We start from the raw sequence: 19,960 nt of genomic DNA on the forward strand, positions 1-19,960 counted from the left end.
TCTGATTTCTTTATTATTTATGGGGCAATGTACATTTTACATATGCTGAGTGATGGGGCTTGGGAGGACAGGGGAGAGAATTAAGAAAAAAAAATGAAAAAAAGGGGAGAAAATTGAGAGTGGGAAGGACAGAAGGAGGGGAGAGAAAAGATGTAGAGGTTGAGAGAAAAGGGGAAGAAGGGAAGGAGAATGGGGGAGGGTGGGATGGATTAAAATGTTTTGCCTCCGTGTTAATTCTATGCTGGACTCGCAGAGCGTAGATAGCTCATGATTCCAAAAATTCGAAGAGATTATTGAAAGCGTTCTAAATTTCTTTATTGCACAAACAAACAAGATCTATGAAGTTGCTGAGAGTATGGTATTAGGGAAGTTAGCACGTTTTGTTTGTAAGACTTAAGATCATATTGTATTATGTCACCAGCTTCAAATTTGTGCCACGACAAAATGACTATTCGCCGAACAAAGATGTCACGTGTTCCTGCCCGTGGGCTTCCATTATGATTTATTGACAATTAAACAATTGAGAAGGGGATGAAAATCTCCTCCTCTCCGAACTCTTCCCCATCTTGTCACACAATTCCTTGTGATGTCCTCCTTTCCTTTCACCTCTTCTGAAACTTCTTACACTCTCGCTGCCCCCGACTCAACAGCAAGCCACGTAAGACCTCCAAACTCGAACATACAGTCCTCGCCAACTTCACACATTCAAGCAACCCTCACACAGTGCCGAGATGCTTGACTCCACATTGCCAAATTGCGTTTATAGAAATGTGATCAGACCGGCAGTAGAGATAGCTCACTGCCATTTTTTTTTTTAAAAACCCTATATCTCTGCTCACTGCTCCTCTCTGCTTGTGCTCTCTTGTCTGTGCTCCTCCCTCTCCAATTCCCTGGTCCACCAATATTAGAGGTCTGCTCTCCAAATTTGCAGATGTGTTCATACTATCTGTTGCAGCTAAACCAGATATTGCACGTCTCATGGAAGCACTTCTTTCACAGGATGTCTTGGACTCTTCTCTGTATCTCCTCGAGTTATTGTTTCCTCCACTTTGACAGGCATGAGTCCCACACTGGTGGTGTTGTCACTGTGTATGTTTGTACTTGCCTCCCCCACAAGCCCTGCCCCTCATTGCACACCACCAACCATATGGAGTACATTTGGCTCTGCGTTCATCTCCACAACAATGTAGTGTTTTCTTTGTGTGGTCAACTGGCCATCCTCCACTCAACTACAATGGTGATTATTACCACCATGCCAGAGAGCTTGGTGTTGGTTCACATACTTCCGGACATGGCCAGGTAGCAAAGGAATTCTGCGAAACAACTTACTCAGTCTGTTTATATTTGAACACACGTATCCCCAATTGGCACACGTTCATCACTGGGCCTTGTCATGTCAAACTTTTCCTCAAACTCGTCCTGCTCCTCCTCAACTCCTGGAGACTCTTCCACCAGGTGTTGTGATACGTGGGCATCTCTTTGGAAGTTATTAGAGAAACTCCAAGGCCCATGCAAACATGTATGGCAATTTGGTAAAGCTTATTGATCAGGTTTAAAATCCATCTTCTCCAGCCATGACTAGTGCACTGTCACATCAGCTTTACAACAAACAAATTTCTCTTCTTCACAAGTTCATCTAATCCCATGTTCAACTTTTCTGTCCATCGTCTGGACATCCCATATTCAGCATCATACATGTTGACGTGTGTGGTGAGACCGTGACAAGAAACAACTCGCATTCTTCTCCTGGAAGGCAAATCTAACTGATGGTAACTTGTAGTTTATCCACTCAGCTCAGAATCATTGTGTATCTGTCCTACAAAGATGCAGGGGCCCAACATCATGGTCAGCTGTGATTCAAATTCTCCAACCTCTCACCATACTCCGAAGCCTGATGGTCAGGTCCTTCTATTCCTTTCATCTGAAAAGACGGTCGTGCTAGATTGCAAGTGAAAAAGCAGCATTCTTGAACTCTGTCTTCACTCAAAAAGACAAGGTGCTAAATCAATCTCTTCATGTGCCCACTCTCCCCCACCGTAGAATGTTAATGAATCACCCAATCTGTGGAACACCAAGATGGCGGTTCATAGCTGGGTTGAGATTATAAACCAAGCTAGGTACAGCTCAGAAGTAAGTGTGAATACCTCCAGGCTATCCAACCAGCTCGTGGCTCTGTCTTCACTTTAGATTTAATGATTAATGCCCTCATGGCACTTTGGGATGGTCTGTCTGTTTGTTTATGTGAATGTTTATTCCTTATACATTTCCAACCTCCTGCGCCAATTCCCATGGAACTTGATGTTCCGCACTATTTTCACATGCGGAAGAGTCAACGTCACAATAAAAACTTTCAATTCTCAATTAAATTGGGGTGAAAACATGACATAATGGCGCTTTGAATAATCGAATGTCATAAGTCAGGTGCCCCCCTTGGTGGGGACGGGGGGGGGGACGGGGATGGGGGGGTTGGACTGTGCTTGCATGTTCCAAGGTTGATGCTCTGTATGGACTCGAGCATATTGTTTTTAAATATTTATTTTCCTTATGGAGGATGGAAAATGATATAAAAATGGTCTTCATTCTTCACAGGAATACATTGAGTGTAACGAGTGGTCGTATGATCCTGCTCGCAGTTACAGAAAACTTCCGACATTGTACAACCTCAAACAAGGAGATGAGGAAGTCATTTGGCTCATTATTGTCGTGCTGCTCTCACTGAGTTAATTTTTGCTACAGGTGTGAACAACAATCTTCTTGATGTTTTACTAAAACCGAAATAACCCCATTTAATCGGGTGACCCAAATTGTACAACACAACTTCCAACCATATTGTCATAAATGACTAAACTGAAAAGAAGAAGAAAAAACCCCCCAAGTACAAGTTTCTTTCTCACCGTCGTAGCGTCGACAGCATCATACATGATCTCCATCCAGCCTTTGAATGTTGCCTGCAGAAAAAGACAATTGTTCTCTTTGCAATCTATGGATTCAATACCTATTGGTGCAATCTACAGGAAAGCATTTGGAATAATCTGTTATCGGATCCAAAGGACAAATTAGCAATATTATATCTCTAACAGATTAGATGAGTATGGAAGTTATCAATTTTTTTAGAGTTAAAATGTAGCTTTTAAGGTTTTATAAGACCTTGTAGTGTTTCCTATTAAGAGGGGAATAAGCAAAGGAAAATGGATAGCTTTGTGTACCACAGAGCAGGTGCTCTTTTTACAAATGTAAAATTGATCGCTCTGCCTGAGAAAAACCAGGATCATTTAAGAAGTTGGAAAAGAAAGAAGCAGATTGGGATAAGATAATTAATTGAACTAGAAACACCAGCTCACTGTGCGAGTGGCAAGGAAGGGTGACTTTAAGTTGGATGTGGCCATCCCATCTGAGGACAGCATTCCTGTGCACACCCCGAGTACATCCACTAACTTTCAACGCATTTCTTCCTACAAACAAATGGATGAGTACGTTTCGACACATTCCTCCCATATCTGCGATGACTATAACACAGAGAAATGGTATATTTTAGAATGATTTGTACAACTTCTGGAAGTTTGATTTATTTTTTAGCAATAAAATCCAGTTTTCAAGTTATTCTGTCCAGTGGTGCAGGAGTGCATTAGCAGGTATGATAAATAAAACCATTTCTTATGACAATTCCCCACTTTAACATAAAAGTAAAACCCAAGTTGGAGGCAGCCATCGCAACTTAGAAGAACGTTTCCAGCACTCTGAGTGTACACAGTACATCTACCACATTTCAACTTGTTTTGTTCAGCGGTTTAGGAGTGCATGAAATTACAGAGCACGTAAGTGAATTGGCCAAGTAGTTTTCAATTATTTAATGTTTTCATACAGAGATACTATTATAATACTGTGGATGGCTGGGAGTTGTCATACACTTTCCCACTGGGAGAGACACGACACGATCAACACATAGAGAATTTGTGTCATCTCCCCCCTCCTGAACCTCGAGGACTACATATTTATTTTAGTACCTAAAATTTTCCCAGACACACCCCAAGTATAACCACCAATTTCAACTCATTCCATCCAGCAGTTAGGAGTGAATATGAGTTAAAACACATACAAACATACATGCCGAATTACTATACACACATATATATATATATATATATATATATATATATATATATATATATATATATATATATATATATATATATATGTATCTTGCTCTTCCATGAGCCTTGGTCTGGTGGAGAGGAATTAAAAGGTTTTGGGTGAACATTAATAAAACATGACAAAGATAGTGATATAATTATGGAAATAATAGAGATGCAGATGGAATCAATTTGGATAAAAGTAACTTAATGAATATAAAGGAAGAGGAAAGTTTGAGTTTTGAGGACAAAGGATAAATCAGAGGATACAAAACCACCGGACATAGTAATAGTAATCTTTTCAGATACTGAACACTTTGTTTGGAGATTCGTTGTCCAGTATTCGGTCAACTTACCACTTGCAGGAGAGCCAGGTAACCGTATAAAACGTTGTCAAAGTGGACAGGTGCATTGATCCATTTATAGCCGCTGCGATTGCATTCCATTTTGTTTTTGATGATGGAGATGTCAAAGGGGACGTGCTTTTCATCAACACATTTATGAAAACGTCCTTTGAAAAAGTTCACACCGACGATGCTGAACACAAGCCAAAAGATGAGGCAGACGAGCAGCACGTTGGCAATGGAAGGAATGGCACCCACCAGTGCATTTACAACCACCTGCACAGAAGGAAAACAATTTGACTGAAACTCATAGTCAATTTTTATACACACAAGCATTCAGATAGAATTAGGGACCATCTATTTAAACACAGGTGCGGGAGAAGGAGGTTTGGAAGAGCAGATGATGGGATAAGAGTAGAAGGTTGTTCCATATCTTGTAGAAAAGAATCAAGATTGAGGTTTGCGGTATGAGCGACTGTAAGTACAAGTTGGTGTCCTTTGATCAATCGCTGTCCTGTTTGGCATTCACATCTAAACACATGATGACAATAGCAGTGATAAATATTTTTTTCTGTGCACGTTACTGTATTTTTCGGTGGATAAGGCAATACTTTTTCCCCCATTAGTCCGGGCCGTGACTTGTACTCAAAATCGACTCTCCCCCATTAGTCCGGGCCGTGACTTGTACTCAAAATCGACTTATCTATGGTTTTAAGACGTTTAATTGCATAAATGAGGTTTTTTTTGGGAAAAGTGTGATATTTACTGTAATTAATTGAATAATCATCTATCTATAATTCCAGTAATGTGTGTGTGTGTGTGTGTGTGTGTGTGTGTGTGTGTGTGTGTGTGTGTGTGTGTGTGTGTGTGTGTGTGTGTGTGTGTGTGTGTGTGTGCGTGTGTGACCGCTGTTTCTCGACAACCTCTGGTCCGATCTAATTGAAACTTGCCAGGTATATTGCTGGGGACCTGAGGATGTGCCTTTTCAAGGTTTTATATTAATCGCACAAGTGCTTCCCAAGTTATAGCCATTTATTTACCAAACCAATGACAAGACACGTTGCTGCGTGGGCGTGGCCGATGGGGAAGAGATCCTCAGCCGCATTGCCCATTACGGGTTACAACGTACGGACTTCCAGATAGTGATGACTTCGTGTATTCTAAAAATTTCTCGATTTCTTATGCGCATTTATAGATAAACACAATGCCCCAATCCAATCGTCGTTTACGAGAGCGAAGGAACGGCCTGTGTAGTTGTTTGAAAGTTGTATATATATATATATATATATATATATATATATATATATATATATATATATATATATATATATATATATATTTTGGTTTGCACGTACGGCCACGCACGTATGGCCACGCGAGAGCGAAGGAACGGCCTGTATGGTTGTTGTTTCTGGCACACGGTTTGAAAGTTTTTTTTTGTTTGTTTGTTTTTTTGCACGTACGGCCACGTATGTACGGGCATGTGCTAGTTTATTTAAAACACACGACAGCAAGTTTCCACAATGTGGTGGATGCGGTATTTTTTTGAATACAGTCATACATGTATATATAGTTATACATTCTCAGACACATACATAGTCGAGACTCGTGGAAGAGTGTTCTGAGAAAGTGTGATGCTAAGCAAAATGCCGTTAAGCAGACGAGATAGTTCCATGAACGTAGTATTATAATGGGTGGGGGGCGAGGGGGCGATGCGTTTTTCGGGAACATTTTCTGTCACCCTAACATAACTTAACCTCACGCAACTATATATTTGAGAGAAAGATTAAAGAAATCAATAAAGGACACAAATGGACAATTAAATGAAAAGTTACAGGGGTATTCACCAAAATGTAGCTTCAAAATTGCTCGTCAGGATAGGAGAGGTGCAGATGTGGAGTGGAGGGGTTCCAGGGAGGAAGATGCAGGCCTTCGGGTCTCGAACCAACTGCTCGAATAATTTGTATGCTGGGACGGCAAATATAATGGAATCCCAGAGCGATACGGTACTCCCCTTACCCTGATCGGGCTTCGAGGTGAGTCGTTTGGCAAAATCTCTGATCGAGCCATTGAACGGCTGCGCGGTTATCACCAAGAAGGCTGATCACGGCTGTAAAGCTGGCTGGACAAACATTGAGTGCTTGTATTACAATGTGTCAGGTGTTAATTTTTATTCATCAGTGGCGAACTGCGACGAAATGTAATGTGTTATGAGCCAGTGCCGATTATGATTCTGTAGCTTGTTTTAAATGCTGCACCTCCATATGCCAACAAATATGTTGAAAAACTACTGACATTCCAAATTGCTCCAAAAGGTTTTCCCACAAAATAATTCAAATAATGTGCACAAAACATCTCATTCATATTTATGACCCTGGAAGTATTGTCGGCAGTGATGCATCAGGGAGGAATTAACACTTCTATGATTCTGACTGAATGTTTTGCTCGTAACTGGAGTTGATCTCGCTTCATCTTTCACTCCAAATCAACTTATCTGTGAACGAGGAAAGAAAAATGGCGGAATTAGCCAATTTGACTTGTACTCCACATCGACTTATAGGCCAAAAAATACCGCAAGTCTTATTCGTTTGTTTGTGTGCAACATTTGGCGACTTATTGATTAATTTTTGAAAGCATAGCAGTGTTACTGATGCAGTGCCCCCTGTTGTACATTTGTCTTCATGTATTTTCCATTCCAAGCAGCCCATCAGTGCAGCTCGTGACCAAATGGCAAAGTGGACTAAAGTTCACCCAACGAACAGTAAACAATGCCATTGATCATCGTTAGACAGAGGGGTGGAGTTTCCATGCTAACCAACCATTGGGCCAAGCCCATGAAACACCATCTGTCTTCTTAGGGCCATCAAAAGACCTGGAAGACAAGGCCATCAAGCAACACCTATCAATGGTATGGAATTTCACTCGCCAACCAATCAATGGGCACATGGCATAAGTCACCATCTATTGGGCAAAAGACCAATGGGCACATACTAAGGATGGTCCACTGGATCCTCTCAGGACAATAAAAGTGCATACACCACATACATACGATGCTTCTGACTGAGCTTGCTGTTCCCATGGTTGGTGGTTGTTTGGCTGTTCATGCTGTGTTCATGGTTGGTTGGTGGCACACTGCACTGGAGAGTTATTTGGATTCATGGTGCTGGGAACGTGGTTGGTGTGGGCACACAGGCCTCTGCAAGGGCAGGCCCCACACCAGACCACATCACGTTGATGGGACTGACACGACCTGCACAGGCATTGCAGTGTGGAGCAGGTCTCTTTTTGTCTTGTCTTCTTCTCTGTCTCATTCTCTCTGAGTGAACGGGTTCAGTGATTATTTGTGTAAGCCATTGTGGGCATGGGGTACATGGGAATAATTTATTTAGAACTAGCAGGGGTACCCAGCATTGCCCTGTGCTGTTCTAATCCTGTTGGCATTTTAAAGAAATCAATTTTTTTTTTGTGATGGTCTAGAACACCTCTGTACACCTACCAAGGAATGGGGTCAGGATCATTTAACATTACCTTTCACATAGGTACAAAGGCTTCGGCACGATAGAGCGATGAAAAAAAACAATCCAACTTTATTTTTCAAAAAAAAAATTTTTTTGACCTAAAACACTCCCTAAAAACTCACTAATGAATCTCTGAAAGTTTGACAAAGATCCGTTCAGCCATCTCTGGGAAAATGGCTGCTGTGTTCTTCTTCCTCCCTGCCCCTTCCCACTTCCTTCCTCATTGTTACTAAATCCTTCCTTGTTGATGAAACATTGTGTGGTCATCCGGACTGTGCTCCGCAGCACATTGAGCAGTATTGGTATATTAACCCATTGAACAAACAATTCAGGTTCACGCATAAAGCGCGACTCATGGCGGATTGTCTACAAAGCTCCACTTGGCTACATCTGTCGGCAGATTTGCCACCGTCGTGTGTTCCTGAATGCCAATTTGCACCAAATTCATGTGGTAGATGTGTAGATCTTCTCGTCACATCTCCACCGGCGACACGACCATTGTTGTTGAAGTCACGCGAATGTTACAATACTAACAACTGGGTGGAAAGGAGTAGGCAGAAAAGAGAAAGAGAGTCAAACTACAATCAGCCCGAATATAAATAGAGTTCATAAAACACCTTACCCCATGCAGTGTTGAGAAAAATGACATGGGTGAGGTCTGCGAGCGGAAAATTTGATTGGTCGAGACGACGTAAAAGGAAAGAATATTTTGTCAAAGTATTGCTAAACGAAAGGTTTTTGAAAGTGGCAATAGGCGATTTGTGTTCTGCAGTGGTCAGGGATATAATTAAATGGAAATAAAATGTAGATTTTTAAAGGTTGTTGAAAAAAATTTCTTACCGCTATTGATGCAGCGTCTTTTACAGCACCTTATTTAACCCGTTACATTCGTTCTTCGCGCCTGTTTGTGTCTTTTACGACAACCTTAAAAACAGCAAATTTCCTGTTTGGAATGATTTTCAATTTGTTGAACTGCCAGACATGGACAGAATAAAATAATTATCTCACTCCTCTGCATACGCGAGATCGGGACAAATCCAGAGTAAAGTACTGTTAAACTGCACGTTCATGTTCTGATTCATCTTCCAATTCATGTTCAAAATATAACATTCAAATGAAATTAAGTTGTTCCTCGATCATAAACTGACGTTTGTGAAAAGACAGACAAACGGAGTGCTTAACTCCCCCCCCCCCACCCTCACCCCAAACCCCCTCTTTCCACAAATTAGAACGCATCGATAAAAGGAAATGTCATATTGCACAAAGTACAAAAAATAAAGAAGAAGAAATCAAATGAGCCAACACAATGTGTCAACATATGATCATATACCCTCATGCCCTCAAAACGGGAGAGTGCTCGAAGTGGGCGAATCGCTCGCAAAGTGCGCAAGTTCTTTATGGCACTGAGTTTGTCTTTTCCAAGCCAGTGGGCAACCAGCGAGGTGACAGAAATCTGTGCACAGGCACGCACGCACACACACACACACACACACACACACACACACACACACACACACACACACACACACACACACACACACACACACACACACACACACACACACACACACACATGAATACACGCAATCTATGCATCTCAAACACAGCTTTTCTACTCCATGGATGTAATCAAATATATAAATATCAGCGACAAAAACAATAATTACACGAAATGCAATAAAACGGGTAATATGCAACCCAATTTCATCTTGCTGTCTCCTGTTCATAAATAAACACCCATAGATTCGTAGTGAATGCTGAGACTTTATGCAGACCATGAACGCTCTCATTGTGTCTCAGACGAAAGACAGAAACGATGACGTGCTGCACATTCAATGATATACTGTACTCAGTTCCATGGGAGTAAGGTAGTTGTGGTAGCATGTGGTTGTGGAGTTATGTTTTACAAGTGTAATGGTTCCCCCACCTTGCCCCACAACTCTGACCCTCCCCCAGCGAGCATTGCGGCCAGAAAAAGGACTTCTGGGTTGTCTGAGAAGGATCGTGTATAGGCTGGCATTCTCCAGCAAACACGCGGCCATCACACTCAGACCAACTATGTGTGAAGTTCTGACTAATGGCTCCCAGAGACTCAGGCCTGTCTTTGTCAGTGCCACCCCAACAGACTTTCACCCCACCCACGTACACTAGGGTTTTACCGACTGTACCATACGAATCCCACATTGTACTATGACACCCTCTCAGTACGATTAGTCTCTTTCCAGTAGAATGCAAAAGCATAATGGTTATTGCCCATCAATGTTTGGGAATATATATATATATATATATATATATATATATATATATATATATATATATATATATATGTGCATACAATAAGCTAATAGATGTGGAAAACGGGATGGTGTGGTGAGCAGACAACCCTGACATGGCACATATACTGCAATGTCATAAAAGTTTACCATGCAACACGTGATTTTACCTCTTTCACCACACAATTCAGGCACCACCCACAGCAGCATGTACACTCGCTCAAAACCAGCGATTTCTCACACACAAAGCACACTCGACCAGAACACCACCCAGGGAACTTGGAAAGGATGGGGGCAGCAGGACGGTGCTCCCTGCAAGTGTGTTAGCAGGAAATATTCCCATAACAGCTCATGTACATCCATACAACACTAGATCATGCGAGTAATGATTTAAGACACAGCAACACCCAATGATGATGATGATGGTGGTGCAGCTCTATCCTGACAGTCCGAAAAGTTATAGGTTTTAGCAGTGGCCAGATATCAGCTGCGGATAAGATATGAAATGGCGCTGCATGCCGGAGATAGAGTATTGGCCTGAGGAACTTTGTGGACCATGAACGAAACGTCACCTGACGCGAACTCTGCTCATCCCTGTTTGGCACAAAATCGGTTGAATCAGGCTGAGTAAGAATTAATGGTGTCTGTCCTGCACCTTTCTAACAATGTATAATTGCAATACGCTGAACCTAATAGCGCGCGCGCTCACACACACACACACACACACACACACACACACACACACACACACACACACACACACACACACACACACACACACACACACACACACACACACACACACACCTCTACATACAGTATATGGGAAACTTCCACCAATGAGAAGCTTGTATTTAATAAAACAACATATTTGTGATTATAAACATGATTGTCTGTAATTTAAAGTTCTCAACGTTATTGCAATCCACCACGATGAAGCCGAAGCATTAGGTCACTTTTTGTTTTTTATTTATGGCCTCCGCTCGTGGAAGAGCGAGGGCACAGAACAGATCAGGGACATGACATCACAAAGGGAACATGAGGAGAAAGGGAAAATGCTAATAGAAAGGTGAAAGGAGAAGGTAGACGGACAAACGAGGGATGCAGCCTGCAGGTAATGATGAGGGTTAGGGGAGAACACAAGGGGTGGACAAAATGGATGCATAAGCAACATTTTGGGAGGGGTGGGGTGGTTTAACGGGTGGAGCAAAGATCATGGCTTTGGATGGGGGATGATCTGAGATGGTGGTGAACAGCTGTCTTGAAAACTGGGAGGGAAGAATGAGATCGAAGAGGATGTGGAAGGTGGTTCTACAGGCAGGAAAAGAGAGGAATACACGAGTGGAGGCGAGCAGTGGTTCTGGATTTAGGCAGTTTCACTTGGAGCGGGATGTTGGTGAGCCGCATATGTCCTGCAGATGCTTGGGTGAGACAGAGTATGGAGAGGGAAGATTGTGCAAGATCAGAAATAAGGTGGAAGAAAACAGAAACCAGTGACCAGTTGGAAATGGCGAAGTGATAGGCTCATAGACTCAGCTTCATCGCAAGAGATTCCTTTAATCTTGAAAGCCTTCTTTTCCATGGCGTCAAGCTGAGCAGGATGTGAGGCAAGGGAGCCAGCCCAGAGGGGAGAGCAGTACTCCATCAAGTTGTCAATGGAAGACTTGTTGCTGGGTAGGAGCTCAGGTGTGCCAGGAAGGACTTTGCATGATGGAGGATGCCCAGTTGGAGTCTGGCTTTTGAGGCCAACCCTTGCTCTCATATACGAGACAGACCTCTGTGTTGTTTGCCGCCTCTCCTCCAGTTCAGCTACCTCTGCTGTCTATCCTCTGACCCTCCCTAGAAACTCCAGGATGCACACATCCTTCCAGAAACACCTTTCCAGTAAAACTTCCAAAAAACAGGCTGACTGCACGCCTCAACTTTTTTGTTCCTAGCTTCTCCCATATGTGGGCACACCTTCCAAAGGCTGTGTCAGGCAGTGCATTCTTCCCTCCAAGGCTTCAAGCAGGTGGTGCACTGCCATCTCCTGTCATCCCTCATCCTTACTCTCAATATTTATTACTCCCATTAATCCTACAAAACCCAATTATCTTACTTTCAGTTTGTAATGTTTCCTCCCTTACTTTCTCTCTTCTTTTCCTGTTAATTCATTTGATTGCTCATTATGACTATAATATGAGTTAAGCCTGATGTTGGCTTAACGGTTAAGGTGGCTGGCTTAAGATCTTAGGGTCTTGAGTTCAAGCCCTTGTTTTTCCTTTGAATTAACATCAGGTGGGGTTGATTCAGCCTGTCATCCTTCTGAGGTCGGTGAAATGGGTACTAGTAATAGAAGACACTGCATCAGTGGCACATTCCCCAGAAATTATGCAACCAGCAGCCATAGGCTGCACACAATAGCTATTAAGAGTTGCTCCACTGTTCCCTCAACTGTCAGTTCATATTTTCTGTCTCTCTCTGTCTCTCTCTGTCTCTCTCTGTCTCTGTCTCTGTCTCTGTCTCTGTCTCTGTCTCTGTCTCTGTCTCTGTCTCTGTCTCTGTCTCTGTCTCTGTCTCTGTCTCTGTCTCTCTCTCTCTCTCTCTCTCTCTCTCTCTCCATTACTTTGCTCTTCTAAGAGCCTTGATCTTGCAGAGAGAAAGAGATTTATTAAACTCACAGAGGGGTTCTTCATTTGGAGGTGATAAACATGTGGTGATGATTTTTGCTCCCCAGGCTTTTGTTTTATTTTGGGGAGTGGGCAACTCCCAATCTATTATATCTAATATCTACCCAGCATCAAGATCTGAGAACGTTTTTGGCCATTTTAGGCCAGAGTCTATCACAAAAAGTTATAGCAACTTGCATCCAGCATCATGTTGTTGAAGATGTCTCTATAATAAGTTGGTCAGGAGCTCCCAGTCTACATACAGCATCATTTAAGTTCTTCATTGTCAGGAGAATTACAAGTTTGCGACAACATCTTCAATAGAAAAACAGGAGGAAGTACATCAAGAAGGAGGTCATCGGCCTTTCTCACTTGGTCTCGTCTACATGTGATGTGATCAGTGCCCACTTTGTGGTTGAATTTTTTAAATGCCTCAAGGCAACATGAGATAGGCAGGGAAATGATGTCATTAAAATAATGCATCATTTATATTACCCAAGTTTAACCAATATAAGAAAAAAAAAAACACCCAGTAAGGACAGTAAATGAATGTACAAGGTTAAGTTGATGTACGTGGGTTGCGAAAAGACTTTTCTTTGCAGTAAAGCCTCAACAAAAAAAGCAAAATAAGTGAAATGAAAATGTGCTCTATTTTATCATGAAGTGCCTTTGCACAATGTGTGGACTGACCACCACGATGAACAAGTCAAGGCAGCACCAGAAGCTTTTGAAGTACTTCTGAAACCCATAAGCTATGAGCTTGAGAAGCATCTCAAGCAGGAAAATGTATGTGAAGAAGATGTCTGCTTTCACAAGTAAAGTTTTCAAAACCTTTCGTGTTTCAATGTAAACATCCTCGCAGGCCTGCAAAAAAAATAAATAAATAATATCACAGCACAATCCACTCAAGATGTATCCTATTGTTATCGAAAGATGGAGTGTGTATTGGTAGAAATTGGAATTCCGCATAAAAATTCAGTGAGCAGATGTTGCAGTGGGTGGTGCCATTATCCATGGCAACCTCGATCCATTCCACCAGCTCAGATTTCCAATCCATACTCGTTGTACCCCCAAAGTACTGCTTGGGAGCGAAGGGGAAATTATGGAAGCTTAGCTGGGAAATGGATTTCGGCACTGTTTGACCCTACCGCTCGACCGAAGATCACCAAAGTTCTTTCCATGCCAACCGATGACCTCCAGGCAAGCATCCCTCTCCACATGGCTTCTTCAGCCCCATTCTGCCCCCTCTCTCTATACTCCCCATAGCTTTGCTTTCACAATTTCCATTCAGTATTTCTCATAGCATTTCATTCTGGTTTCCCATCCAATGATCCGTAGATTATTCGTTTCAATTTAACTTTCGAACAACAGTTTCGCTTTGGGATACCAGTTTTGATTCGTCATTTCAACTTGTGATGCAACGTGAATGGTGCACGAGAAAGGTCACCAAAAACAATTTTCTGATTTTTTTTCTGATTTTTAAAGGGTCTAAAGTGTCTTAAAAGATCTAAAGGGGTCTAAAGGGTCTTAAAATGTCTAGAAAAGGTCAAAAATCGTCCAAGGGTATATAGCCTGTCAGGGGTGTAAAGGGTCTAAAGTGTGTAAAAGTCTAAAGTGTCTGCAGGGGTCTAAAGTGTTTGAAGAGTCTAAATGGGTCTAAGGGGTCAAAATGGATATGAAGGGACCTAAGGTGTGTAAAGGTCTAAAGGGTCTTTTGATGGTCTTAGGGGTCTAAGGTGTCTAAAGATCTAAAAGTTACATTCCAATAGTATGTAACAGAACTAATTGAACGTGACTTGGACTGTGACTACGTCAAACAATACATAACTGGATATCTACAATCACAAAGCGATTGCCAAGGGTAAGCCGGGAGAGGCTTACCCTTGGTGATCACCCGCAACTTACACTTGGCCCACGATCCAATGATGGCATATTTTGTTCTGACCCTCAACATTTAGGGATTTCTGGTATTTTCAAAACTGAAATTCATGAAACTTCAACAGAACATGAACTGTTTTGTCCACCAAGTTTTGTCATAACCTGTCCAAAATATGACCTTGACCTTCAATATTTAGGGATAGAGTGTAAATCAAGAAAATGTGTCCCCATTTACAATCGATTCATAAAGCTCAACATCATGAAAATCGGAGGAAAATTATTCAAGTTATGATCAAAAAGGTATTATTTTAATTAATTAGGTCACAGTCTGAAAAAAAAGCAGGTCAAGGACACAAATCAAATATCAGATGCACAACTTCAATGCAGGCCACCATTATGATGCAATAACAATGGAAGGCCAAGCAGTCTTTGAGATTTAGCATGAACAAAATTAAGCAATGAAAAAAAATGTATTTTTTTTATGTCAGACTGCCATTTGAAATTGACTGTGTTATTTTTTCAGACTGCCATTTGACCTTAAACTTTAAGTCAGAGGGGTATGATGTATGTAAAGCATAAATGCAGCTTGTTCAACACTATCATGAGAGGACTATTGTGTTACGACTGGACAAACCTTAGTCAAGTTATGGCGAAAAATGTTAAAATGTCTATAATTAGGTCATTACCTTAAAATTAGGTTAAGGTCAAAAATAGGTCAACCCACATGCTTCTTATTCCCATGAATGATACAAAATTTAATGCAGAAAGTCCCAGCTGGCTCCGAGATACAGCTTGGACATTGGCAAAAAAAAGGGAGAAAAATCCAAAAGATGGTTTGTACTCCTTGGGCATGAACACTTTGACCTTTAAACCAGAGGGGCATAACTGCACCTTCCTCTAGGCTATCTAGGGAGGGCAATTCAGTTCTGATCAGACAATCCTTAGTCAAGTTAAGGTGAAAAATGTTAAAATGTCTATAATTAGCTAATGACCTTAAAATTAGGTCAAAGTTAAAAAAAAGTCATCCCCACATATGTGCTATTCACATTATTGATGCAAAATATCATTCCGAAAATCCAACCGGCTCTGAGATACAGCTTGGAAATTGGGAGTGGTGAGAGTATATATATATATATATATATATATATATATATATATATATATATATATATATATATATATATATATATATATATATATATACACACATATACAGTATATTTGTTTCACCAGATCATGTTCTATATCAAATTGGGTCAGAGTAAAATAACCAACCACAACAGTAAAATTGATTCAAACTTACTAGTTGACCATTTAAGGAAATGCACCACCATTTTGCTTTACCAGTTGGAATATGCTTATGGTATGTTGTGCAGCTGATCAAATGAAATGTCACATTCTGTTTTGGCAAAGCGTGACTCCTTCAATTTAGCCATTGGTCCAAAATACCAACCTTTTCCATACTTTTTTAAATTTTAACTTGCAATATATAACCACATCATTATGTAATAATGAACCATGGTAATTAATCTTGTTATATATAGAATTAATTCTTGCAAGGCATACAAGTTGTTCAGCTCGAGGTCATACCATCTTCTTGCATGCTCTCCAACACTTACCAACACTCCACTGCTGAGAAGGATCATGAGAATGATAAAGCTTTCAAAACATTGATGCTCTACCACAACAAAGCATGTCTTTCGGAAGGTGATCCATACATGAGAAGACCTGTCAACATTGGGTGCACATCTGCAAGTCGATTTGCCAGGAACACCTGCAGATCAGGCAAAGAATACCAACATGTTCTTAATATACCCATTGATCTCTGTTCACATACCAGTTAGATATCACTGTCTACAGTTTCCTATCAGCTGGACAGTCGGTCACAAAAACGAATAAGTGATGTGATTTTGGAACACGTTGGATTGAAACCCACTATAAATGTTCAATCTTTCTCAACAACCACCCCTTCCAGAACACTTTGACATAATCAGATTTTGAATACAGGACTGCAAAGGTGTATCAACACTGGCATCGTCGAACCTAATATGAAGTCCACTCTTTCTGCAGGTGTGCTCGGTATATTTTCACAATGATGAACTGTTTTAATCATATTGGCACGTCTGCGGTTTGTTAGAGTGGCACCAACCAATGTCGGACTGATGTTCAACATGGGATTTACTGACAGTGACCACACACAGTTCTCATCTATCCCCGCTACTCACTCAGCCTGTCCTCCTTAACCCTGCGACATATTTATGGGATGTTTTAATCAGTTGATATGACTCTCTGTATGGTACCTCATAAAAAAGATTGCCTGGGGAGAACAATATATATATATATATATATATATATATATATATATATATATATATATATATATATATATATATAAATATATATATATATATATGTGTATAAATATATATATATATATATATGTGTATATATATATATATATATATATATATATATATATATATATATATATATATATATATATATATTGTTGCGAATTCGCGCCCGCCGGCGTGCGAGCGGCCACGTAACTCGAATCGCGGCACGTCGCCCACCGGACGGACAATTCCGTCGTGACCCTCTCGGACTAACGCCGGGAACTAGTCACGGGTGGGCCTTTCGGCCTCACCACGATCGTGCCAATCGGCCCCCCGCGTAGGATAGGGTTGTTCGCCAAATTCGAGCTACTTAAGTACCCACACGGAGGGTAGACCGGGCGATCGCACCTCGCCGCAGGTCGACTTCGGACATGGGCCACTTTAAGCGACCCGTTCCGTACTATCGGGATAACCGAGCGGTGTTATCATCAACCTCGACGATTCCAATTAATTGTCGGGCGTATTTAGCCCACTACCAACCCTTTACGTGAAGTAAGATGGAGATTCAATTCAAGAAAAGACGAAGCGAAACGGGAGAAACAGTTCAACATGAGGCACATTTATTCCGCTGCAAACGGAAAGCACACATATACAATTACAACAATTATGCACCAAAAGCAAATGTAAAAGAAACACAACAATTATGCACCAAAAGCAATTGCAACAAAAGAAACACAATGCAGATCTACTACCGCCTACGCGAGCACACGGCAACACTTACACAGTTTTACTTTACAGACGGCGCCGACAACACATATACTCAAAAGCAAAAGAAAAGGGCCACCCTCAACGACAAAGGGGCAGACGGGCCTGGGGCCGAGACCGCGTGGAGCCTTCCCGTCTTGTGATGAGCCGCAAAATGTCGCGGCGGTGCCCTGACTCCGCGCTCCTCCGCGGGTTTCGTTGGCACTCCTTGGAATGGGGTGGGAACGGGGCCCCCTTTTCGCACTATCTCAGCGCGGGGGGAAACAGGGGGGGGTTGTTGATGCTCTGGGGAAAGAGGATAGCTGGCTTGCTTGGGTCCCGCGACGAGCGACTCCACTGCGCCCTCAACCGCGTTCCCGGCTTCCCCTCTCTGCAGCTCCCCGACAGACTCCGAACCCCGACAGACCGACTCTCCTCCAGACCCGTCTTGACTGCTGCTGCCACACTTCGCCGCCGCCACACCTCTCCAACTCGCCCGAGCCCGAAACAGAAACTCACTGAATTCGCCCCGCGCTCGGCGCTTTATAGTACGGCAGGAGAAACCATATGCAGATTTCCGGATCAGGATGAACTCGGGGGCGGAGCCACGCTTGCCCATTGGATGGAGGAAAAGTGGGCGTGAACCTCCCCTGATCCTCGAATTTGCATATATCGATTCTACTCCGACGCGCCTGGAGGCGGGGCCAAATCGCCCCGCGCTTAATGATTGGACGGATCGGAAGTGGGCGTTTCATTCCTGATCCGACTTCCCCTCGGAAAGGCCGCTCTTTGTACCCGCGGCTCAACGCGCGTCCCGCACGAGGCCAGGACAACCTGACGCTCGGCGTTCACAAGCGGAGCGGGAATGGCCGCAGAAGGAGGAGAGGTGAAGGTGGTGGAGGGCCTAAAGTGGCGGTGATGGCCATGGCGACGCTTGGAATGGCGGTGATGCGATGTTTACGGGAGCGAGCCATGACGGTAAAGGTCGTGGCTGTTGGCGTTGTTGTGAAGCGGCGTTGCGGTTGGTGGTTGTTGTGTGATGGCGGTTGAGACGTGGTTGGTTCAAAATAAAGACAGAACAGAAAAACGGCTATCTTAAAGGGTCGCAGCCCGAATGAATCATATTTATTCCCTCTAAACAACGGGTTTAGGCTAACTACACATATACTTACAGAGATATCTCACCTACGGGACCTGAATGGTGGTTTGCGAATTTCCTCAACCACAACAATATATATATATATATATATATATATATATATATATATATATATATATATATATATATATATATATATATATATATATATATATATTCATATTCAGAGAGTCGATCGAGCCTCATCCAACATGGCAAATGGCAACGACATTGTGATGTTGAAAGCAAGAATACAAACAAGGTCACTTTCAGTGAACAAATTTGTGCGTCGGAAGGAATGATACACGTCACACAACATCTCCAACCATGAATGTCAGTCTCTCTTCCACAGGTAACAGCTATGTTTTGGCATGTCCCTGACTGCAAAGTGGGAAACAAAACTACCAGGTTTTGCCATGATTGTTCAAAGCCTTTTATACAAATAATATAAATACCTGATGCATGTCTTAAGGCGATTCACCATGCACATATTTTGCAATATTGTTCTTACTGGTAGTAATGCCAACCATTAATATCCTATATATTTGCTTCAATTAATTAATCATGTCATATCAACGATTATTATTTAGTGTGCAGCATGTGGCTGCTGGTTGCATCATTGCTGGGAGTGCAGGTGTGCTGCTAATGCAGTGCCACTGTTACCAGATAGCTGGTACTCATTTTGCCGACCTCAGAAGAATGACTGTCTGAGTAAACCTACCTGGTGATATTTAACAGCACGACAGGGGCTCAAACTCAAGACCCTAAGATCTGAAGCCAGCCACCTTAACCGTTAAACCAACACCAGGCTTATTTCAACAATATCATCAGCATTTTAAACTTTTATTTGGCTTTTTCATTTTAATCAGGGCAAAAATGAACATCTCCTTTATTTATTTGAATGTGCTGTTGGTGTTTGTTCATTCCTCACTCTTCAAATCTTCTTCATCT

The 19,960-nt window shown here is 42.0% G+C and overlaps 1 protein-coding gene across 1 annotated transcript in view; it reads right to left on the reverse strand.

Moving 5' to 3' along the window:
* LOC147022136 (sodium channel protein type 4 subunit alpha B-like) overlaps positions 1-19,960 on the reverse strand; it is a 144,364-nt gene that overhangs the window by 12,115 nt on the left and 112,289 nt on the right. Inside the window, exons 16-20 of the mRNA XM_085892749.1 lie at positions 16,411-16,565; positions 13,604-13,777; positions 9,323-9,445; positions 4,487-4,750; positions 2,895-2,948 (exon numbers count right to left, since the gene is read on the reverse strand). Of these exons, the coding sequence (XP_085748875.1) occupies positions 2,895-2,948; positions 4,487-4,750; positions 9,323-9,445; positions 13,604-13,777; positions 16,411-16,565 (770 nt within the window). The remainder of the gene's footprint in view (positions 1-2,894; positions 2,949-4,486; positions 4,751-9,322; positions 9,446-13,603; positions 13,778-16,410; positions 16,566-19,960) is intronic.

The sequence above is a fragment of the Eptatretus burgeri genome, chromosome 8 (genome assembly GCF_056783735.1).
Source record: "Eptatretus burgeri isolate ZD-2024b chromosome 8, Ebu_testis_v1, whole genome shotgun sequence".
NCBI classification, from domain to species: domain Eukaryota; kingdom Metazoa; phylum Chordata; class Myxini; order Myxiniformes; family Myxinidae; genus Eptatretus; species Eptatretus burgeri.